Source organism: Clinocottus analis, unplaced genomic scaffold (genome assembly GCF_023055335.1).
Source record: "Clinocottus analis isolate CAN_PGR_092001 unplaced genomic scaffold, fCliAna1.0.p SCAF_18, whole genome shotgun sequence".
NCBI lineage: Eukaryota > Metazoa > Chordata > Actinopteri > Perciformes > Cottidae > Clinocottus > Clinocottus analis.
Window position 1 is genome coordinate 5,776,225 of NW_027175909.1, and position 8,945 is coordinate 5,785,169.

The window sequence follows — 8,945 nt, forward strand, 5'->3', positions numbered from 1 at the left end:
ACGGACAACAAGTAATGCAGTGACCATAAGATTTACATCACTGTCCTGTGAAAACAATGCCCTGGGCCTCTGTAACAGCTGTTTTAGGAATAGTACATACTTCAAAATCACAACTTTTGCAGATACATGTTGGGTCAGGACAACGACAATATACAGTCATCCTGCAGCCTCAAATTCCAAAAATATTAAATGTACATACGTGGCTGTAGACATGTAACGCAATTGGATGGCCGTGGAGAAGCAGACATCAAACATCAACCCATCTTTATTATAAGAGTGGCATCATGTAGACTTTATTTTCAGGCCTTCTTACCATACAGTAGCTATAGTACCATAGATAACAACCAAGAAATAAATAGTGTATAATACTACAGTAGCACATTAAAAAGGACGCACATAAACATGATACAGCTATAGTTTCCTCCATTACTGGGGAGGTATATCAAAGGTCGGGTGTTATAGTCTTTACGCCAGTATCCATGCACATGCATGACAGTTGGTCTGCATGTCCTCTAGGTTTGCCTATAGCGATCAGGTCACATTGATTTGGCATATAACTGTCATCAATTATAGTTAAACTGTGTTAATCCATGATCAGCTGTTTCCTTTAACTCATACGACGAATAGCTATCAATGACTACTGTTTCACTTGTTAAAACCAATGTCTTTAAGTATTTGCCACGGTTTAGAATAGCTTTGGCCTCATTTAAGCAGACACAAAGTCTCACGTAAATGCTCAGCGCGGTTGGCCTGAATCGCACGGATTTAAATAATGTTCCCCCTATCCTAAAAAATATAGAGGTCCAGCAGCTAAACTGTAAAAGTGGATACGTCCACGTTGATACAGAAACTTGTTTGTGACAGTCCCCACACATTCCTTCTCCCCTCTGTAGTTTGACTCCTCGTGTCGAGCCGGAGTAGAAACGCCAACGGCTCTCTTTGTATATGTGAATAGTTATTCTGCGTGGAAGGATCACGACCCCTTGGTCTCCGACACCTTTTGAGGCGGTGCAACAAACACAGTCGGCAGTCCGTTGACAGAAAAAGAAAAAAAAAGGTCCTGCACTCGCCAGAGGCCTGTTTGTTTGAACGGTGGCACGGCCTGCTCTGCGTCTAGCCGTCCAGAGGTCTTCCCAGGTAAACCATGGTGACTTCAGTGTTGCCGTACACTGCAGAGACAGCTGGGAACAGGCAGGCTTTGGGCAGTCCACGAAACGCTATACCAAGAAACTCAAAACCCCTCTCGAAGGCTAACGTCTTGTCATCCATGTCGAGAATCACTCGTATTCTCTCTCCGATCTGTGGACAAACACAATTACACATCATAAAAAAAGATAAAAGACAACCATATTGTTCCTAATTGGGCAATTCCTCCCACATTCTTGGATGATCTCAAATCTGGTGAGGGTACAAACACATCCTACCTGATATTTTGGCGCGTTGTTACACTGGGGGAAGTTTCCATTGACCTCCCCGTTATGAAGCAGGTTGTTGTCGACCAGGTTCCAGCCCCAGCTCTGGTCGTCGCTGCCCAGCAGGGCCACGTAGCCCTGGCACTGCAAGGACGCGCGCTTGGTGGCCAGGCCGATCACTGCCACGGTGCCAAGGGGGCCTTCCCACCAGATCTCCCAGGCGTGCCTCCCTTCCGAAAAGCCAATCTTGGCCCGAGCACCGTCCGTGCTCTGGGCGATAGGGTTGCGGTGTAGGGTGAAGCCGTTCTTCTTCACGTAAACGTTGCGGGAGCAGTCGTTGGAGCTCAGAGCATGTTGATAGGCCTTGAGCTGTAGACGACGATAGGACAGAGACAACAGCTACAGTGATCAGGGCTCCTTCACTTAGTTTTATGAGTAAATAACTGTGCCGGCTTTCATAATTCCAGATAAATTAATCAATATCTTTCAATGAAAGACTCACTTTCCAGAGTAGCATTATGATACAACTGGATCAGTGGCCCTTAACATTGCAGTCTAGAGAGAACTCCAAAGCTCCTAGAGGAAGTGCCGGGTCCCATGGAAAATTAAGATTAATTTCATGACACACATTTGTATATAGACTGTCCCATTCAGAGACAGCTCAGTGGGACAAGTATTTCCTTGCACACCGTGCACAGAACAGTAACAGTAGCTCCTCTAGGAGGCCATGTAATAACATAAAGTACCATGACCTAATGACAACAAAACAGAATTTAGTCTGTCAAATCCTTACACCAAGCCCCATTTATGAATCTGCCAATTTAATTTGAGATTTCGGAAAACATACACATGTATTACTCTTACTTTGTATATGTTTATAAAAGACTTAGCACTAACAGCTAGGGTCTTCTTCTGGCATACAATAGAATTGCTAATGGATATATTCCGGAGGATAGTGTGCCATTAAGCACATCAGCAGACACGTTACGTAAAGCTGTTTGCGTAGCACAGGTGGCACTAAATGGGCATATTTTTTGAATGGGGTTCGCCTTCAATCAAACGGCGGTATGAAAGGTGAACCTACTTTCCCCTTGTAGGTGGGCAGGTTGCACAGGATGTCGGAACGCAAAGCTTCATCGCTCAACGACCGGCTGCAGAGGCTGCGCCACACCTCACTGTTTTCGTCCGCCAGCATGTTGTTCCAATGCCAGCAGACCAACGCGCAGCGCATCAAGTCGGTCATCTCCAAATACGAGAAAACATGCTCCAGGACTCGCGCCGGCAGCCTCCCGGCCACCCCCGCGCCTCCTCCGGCTGCAGCAGCGTAGGGAGAGCCGGCGGAGCTGCAACTGGCTGCCGCTGCTGCGCCCTGACAGGAGGAGCCTCCTCCCCCACCGGCCGCTCCAGACATTATACCCCAGATATTCACCGACGCCTCCAGTCGACCGAGTAGTTTCACCTCACACCGCAGAACGATCCCTAATATAAGTCAGAGAGCAACATTTTACCTCTACAAATCACATACAGGTCGCAGTAAAACCACAACAGTATGGACCCTACTCTTCCCAGTTCAACGGCTGAATGGAAGCGATGCGTCAAGGTCCTTGAAGAGCAAACGTACACGTTGTCCCGCTGCCGAAAGAAAGATTGAATTAAATTCCGTTTAAGTGTTGTTTACATTATTGATTTAGTATACTCGGCTAAATTAAGTGATGATAAAATGTCAGACGAAGGAAAGCCCTCGCCAACATCAAATATTTTCTTTAGCCTGCAAGGACCGCAGGGTAGACATAATAATGAGCTCACGGAGAATTGTCACAACGTTGCAGCGTTTTGGGATATCGGACGTTACATTGCTGCAATGTCACATTGTATAAACTGTGTGGCAACAAAAAACCACAAACACACACATGAAGGCACATTACTCCATAAAATGTCGTCGCTCAGTAATGGATCATTTGTATGTCACCGGTTACGTTGTTTAGTCAAATTTATAATCAAGAGACTGCGCTTGTATAGTCAAGCATTTCGAGAGAAAATATGATTTATTGTGTAAAGACCAAAATAAATAAAATATTAAAATACATCTTACCAAAAGAAAATTAGTTACAGTCTGATATTTTATTTTTGCCACGTGACGCGACACGGAAGTGACGCGGATGCTCAAAAGAGTTCAGCGAAAGCATCTGGGAGCAAAACACCAGCTAGCTTAAATACATTTGACACCAGAAGACCAAAGGAGGAGACCATCGGACAACTAGAACAGTTAACGGTGAGTCTTTTGCGGCTTGTTATCCACACGGGAGGGTCCGCGTGCCGCCCGGGTTATCTTGCGAGGTCGTTGGGACACGCGCTACCGCAGAGCACAGCTGTCCGGCTGTCTGTCTCCCTGTGCAGTGCGGCCTGTTGACAAGCTGGCCCCCATCTGGCCGCCGTCCGGGGACGGTCCGGTGGCTTCGCTCGGTCGGACAGGTGATTAGTGGGTCGGTCTGAGCACCGGCATCAAACCCGCGATGTGCGAACGCGCTCAACTAACCGCGGGGGGGTGTTGTGCAGATGACAAGGGCTCGTGGGCTAAGCTAGCTAATGATAACAAAGCCCCGCTACGTTCACCTTTCCGAAATTCTTCTACTTAAAAAGGTTGCCATCTTTATTTTTGTAAAAAAAAAAAAAAAAAATTGCAAGGCTAACATGTTCAACGTCACCTGAAAATGCTCCTCTTTTGCATCCTCGTAATTGTGGAGGCTTGACGGAAACGAGCTTACATGCAAACCACCCAGCGGCACGTTGTTAAAATAAAAATAATACAAAATAATACAAATAATCAACTTATTGAATTGCGTCATGCGTCGTTCGTGTCGACTGTATGTTTTTGGTGTAAGACAACCACCGGGGATCAACATATTTACCATAATTGTGACGTGTCAATTTAAAAATACGGTGCTGGAGATGCGTTTTAGACAGTCGGGTTATATTTAGCTACGTGGTTTCTGTAGAAAGTCAGGCTATAGAAAAGCTTTTTTAGGAGAGGGAGGGGTGGGGGGGCTTGTGTTGTAGGACTCTCTGCATAACTGCACGAGGCGCTCATCGTCTCCTCTCTAGGAATAGTGTCGGTCCTTGTTTTCGGGTTACACTTAATATCTAATCAAGTATGGAAACGATGCGTTGCTCTTACTGTTTAAATTGTCCTTGAATCAGCAGACTGGCACAGTGATGTAATGGTTTGCGGACCACCGGTAGAGGGCAGTTTCTCTTTTTTTTCTTCTCTTTTTCCCAGTTAATGAGCATCATGTGGAGCAGACGTCAAGGCTTTCTCTTGAGTGAAGGAATTTGAAAGTTGTAAAAGTGCTGCAACGCAAATCTGTAAATGTATTTGATTTTTTTTGTTACACGTTTTGATGAAATGTTTAAATGCATGTGGGTTTTAAGGAGGATAGTTTAGCTTTTTTCATATGCCATATAGTACTACAATAAAGATGAATTACTATGAAAGGGAAGTGGGAGAACACAGTACACCGTACTGTTTCATACTTAGTTAAGACATGGGAGGGGGAACAACCTTTAAACTAGGGTTTTGAAATTGTGCAGAAGTCCAGAGTGCCACAATGTTAAGTTATGCATATTGTGTCAAACTCAAATTTATGGTATTGAAGTTATCCGTGCGTGTGTGTGCGTGTGTGTGTGTGTGTGGACTACGTTTTGAAATGTGAAGAAAACAGTTGTGACTATGACCTCACAAGGTCATTTCATCTAAGCTCCCGGCAGTCCTCACAAGAGGATCTCATATTCCCAACACATTTGTTTTGTTTCCTTTAACCATTCTAGTCACTGAAATATCAAGAATTCTGCACTGTTATCTGTCTCGGGCGTCGTGAGGGATGTCTACATTGCAGGATGCTTTGTGCTGTTTTTACTGCAAAAGATATCGTATAATAGGTTGCTTTTGGAACAGTCTGTTTGGCAGACAGTTGAGAAATGAATCTGTGCTACATTCACCCAGATGGTCTTTGCAACAATTTAGTTTGTTGTTTTGTCAATTTTTAAATGCTCTAAAATTTCACATTCTCTCTTTTTATTGCAGCATCTGTGAGTCGAGGTCCATTATGAATCCAGTCTACAGCCCTGCAGCAACAGGGGTCCCCTTCACCAACACTAAGGGCATGGGCTATCCAGGTAAATCTATGCGTTGATGTGCAATGCTACAAGCATATGTCTTAACTGCAATAAAATATCCTGAAATCAAGAAAATTATTTATTTATTTTTGCCCTGTTTTCTTGGTCATGGCAGCTGGATTCCCTGTTGGCTATGCAGCAGCTGCTCCAGCATACACTCACAATATCTATGCAGGAGCGAATGCGGCCTTCCCCAGTGGTAAGAATGTCTTTTGACTTATGTCTTTGCACTCTGCATGACATTAGCAATTTTTTTTGATTTTACAAGTCAGTGCTGGAGCAAGGTTTTTCAACACCTCTTCAGGTTGTAAGTAGGTCAGAGTTTCGGTCTACAAACTTTTTCTTAAGCTGCAGTTCGTTTTCGCCAATTTTGCAACGCTGCATATTTCTTCATCCACACCCCGCTGACTGAAAGTGCTAACTTTTAGCGTCTTCCTCCCACCCAGGCTATGCTCCGGGCACTCCTTTCAAAATGTCCTGCTCTCCCAACACTGGGACTGTCCCACCGTACTCCACCTCACCGAACCCCTACCCTGCCATGTACCCAGTCAGGAGCACCTACCCCCAACAAAACCCCTATGCACAGGTAAGCGCATGTGTGTTTTTGAAGGGTGACAGATTTGGGCTCTTATCCCAGTTGGCCATGAGGACGGCGCAATCATAAAGGTCCGAACTTCAGGGCCATGACTGTGTTTCTTTGTTTCGATTTTTTTGTCAGGACTTTGTTCAAATGAATTGAAAACCTGTTTGTTCCAATGTTTTGAACTTCCTTCTTCTTGAATCCAGGCACTAATACCTTCACAACAGCAAGGCACTTACTACACACAGCCTCTGTATGCTGCACCGCCTCACGTTATCCATCACACTACAGTGGTCCAGCCCAATGGGATGCCTGCAGCCATGTATCAGCAAATGCCTCCCCAACGCCACAACAGTGTCGCCATGGGGATGGTAGCCGGCACCACCATGGCCATGTCAGCTGGTGAGCATCCGTTTCAGTATGCTTTATACATGCATACATTTGAAGCTACACCACCTTGTGTTGAGTAACAAAATCAACCAAGTAATATTATGCATGCCCAGTTGGCCTTCTTAGTCTGTGTAAATCTGCACCCCGTTCTTTGTCGTGAAAGTGTACGTTATATCATACTTGTGCGCTGGTATTCACTCTGTGGCCACTTTCGCTTCGTAGGAACTTTGCTGACAACTCAATCGCCAGCGTCTGTCAACCCCCACCAAGTCTCGATGCCTACATATCGGCATCCTGGCACACCCGGCTACAGCTATGTGCCCCCACAATGGTGAAGAGAGGGACGCGTAAGTATACTGCTTTGGTATTTGCTGGCTGTATATCAATCTGATTTACACTTGTTTTGTATGAGCACTGTTTTATAAACTTCACTTAAAATGCACGCAGACGTTAAACGTTTATATTTGTACATGTTTTTTTTCTCTCTCTGCAGGTCAGAAGATGGTAGATATGCATTCACACTCTACTCCAGTGTTTTTTGCTATTGGTGAAGACCTGCCCCGCCAGTGTCCACAACCAGTTACTCTTCTTCCAGCATAATGTGAATCTAAAACCTAACTACATAGAAAGAGGCCCATTTGGATAGAAGGGGGTGAAGAATAGGCCCATCCCCATGACCCCTCTCAATGGAATAAGGCTGCATTCCATGTCACACCCCAGCGCCAGCACCTCTACAACCTGCTGCATATCTCACATCAAACAGCAATGCCTCCATGCAAACTTTTTTTTGTGGATTGTCATGCAGGTTTTTATAGCTTAAACTATTAAGTGGTGAAAAGGGAGTTTGGAATAGTTTTTTGTTCTTTTCCTTGTTTCTTTTTAATTTGGGGGATACATATGATGTTGAATGCATGTGTATATATAGATATATGAAGTAATGCTAGCGCAATCTACCTGCTGTGACGGATGCAAAATCAACTAAAGGCACACGTCCAAAGGAACAAAACAAAAAAAAAAAAAGAAAAGTAATAATCTGCAATGCTGAATCACCAGTGACCATGTCTTACATGATAAAGAAGAAAAGGAAAGAAACGTTTATTCATGCAAAAACATACCTGCACAAACATGCGCAGACCAAACTGTACTCTTTTCACTGCTTTGTGTTTTGGTAATTATTGGAGCTAGGTTTTTTATTATTTCTCTCAGTGATGCAGTTTATGCATTTCGTCTTACCATTTTTTTTTGTATTTTAGGAAAGATGGGACTTTGAGTTTGTGCCTCTGACTGATGGCCATTCCAACACTAATCATTCTGAGTGTTTTATTTTTCCTGCGCTGTCAAACCTTTTAGGAAAACAGTAACAACTTTTCCAAAAGTGTAAAGCAGCTTTGGGTTTCTGCTTCTTTTTTTTTTGAGTGATATCAACGTTTTTACTACTCACTTATTTTAGCCGGAAGCATTCTTGGTGGGGAACAAGTAGAGGACGTTTCAGAAACCATGTGCACCCATTTAGGAGTGCAGAGAGTGGATGAGTAGGACAAGCTTTGTGTGCGTGTGTGTGTGTGTGTGTGACTGTTTGTTTGCGTGTGTGTGATTGTATGTTTGTGTGTGTCTAAATGAGTATTGAAATATAGAAACCATTCAAAATGGTGCCATATAGTGCGACATGCCTATAATATTCAACCTACATCTCACAATAATCAATTTGCTCTTAGGTAGGTCTGAAGCACTACATTATTAAATCACGCTAATTGTGGACATGTTAGGAAAACATGATATTGTTAAACTCTATTTGTGAATAGCACTACTGAAAGAAGGCACTAATTCAAAACAGTAAAGATATCTGACCTTTTACATTGCTCGCTGTTTTACCTCAAGGTTCCAGGCTAACCCACCAATATCACTGTTTCAGACATGCTTTTCTATGTTGCCTCAGTCACCTCAGTTAAATAATCTGTTTTGTAAATGTTATTTTTGTGATTTTGGTTCTTGTTTTGTATTCTAAAGAAAGACCAAAAATAAACAAGTATAAGAATAATCTTTGTTGCCCCTTTTTTTTTTTATTGTGCCGTTTTTGTACTTCTTGGCCCTGAACGCCCCACCGGGCAGATAGTCAAGCTCTTAACACTATAATGCAACGATTGTTGTATATATAACCTGTGTATCCACTTGAGTAATTGCACAACCACATTCTCCAAAATGTGTATTGTTGGCCAGACAGCTGGTCTGTAATCAAGCTGTAAAATATTGACGACTTGAGATCGACAGCTAATACTTAGTATTGACATGAATGTGTTTCTGTAATCCTGTGCAGCTTGAACGACACAATGCTCTCCATACTCTGTAATCTACGATAAACAGCTATGACGGAATCGGCTACACGTGTATCA

The 8,945-nt window shown here is 43.6% G+C and overlaps 2 protein-coding genes across 2 annotated transcripts; one reads left to right on the plus strand and one right to left on the minus strand.

Annotated features, from left to right (window-relative positions):
- Window positions 1-245: 245 nt before the first annotated feature.
- Window positions 246-3,162, minus strand: fbxo45 (F-box protein 45). The gene is made up of 3 exons (XM_068581951.1): window positions 2,497-3,162; window positions 1,425-1,781; window positions 246-1,299 (listed from the first exon to the last, which is right to left on the minus strand). Exons 1-3 carry the CDS (start codon window positions 2,821-2,823, stop codon window positions 1,114-1,116), a joined length of 870 nt encoding a protein of 289 aa, XP_068438052.1. The 5' UTR covers window positions 2,824-3,162; the 3' UTR covers window positions 246-1,113.
- A 401-nt stretch (window positions 3,163-3,563) lies between these two features.
- On the plus strand, window positions 3,564-8,593 carry fam168b (family with sequence similarity 168 member B). The gene is made up of 7 exons (XM_068581227.1): window positions 3,564-3,684; window positions 5,494-5,585; window positions 5,701-5,784; window positions 6,032-6,171; window positions 6,372-6,567; window positions 6,778-6,902; window positions 7,049-8,593. The coding sequence occupies exons 2-6, from the start codon at window positions 5,516-5,518 to the stop codon at window positions 6,888-6,890; spliced, it is 603 nt and encodes a 200-aa protein (XP_068437328.1). The 5' UTR covers window positions 3,564-3,684; window positions 5,494-5,515; the 3' UTR covers window positions 6,891-6,902; window positions 7,049-8,593.
- The last annotated feature ends 352 nt before the right edge of the window (window positions 8,594-8,945 follow it).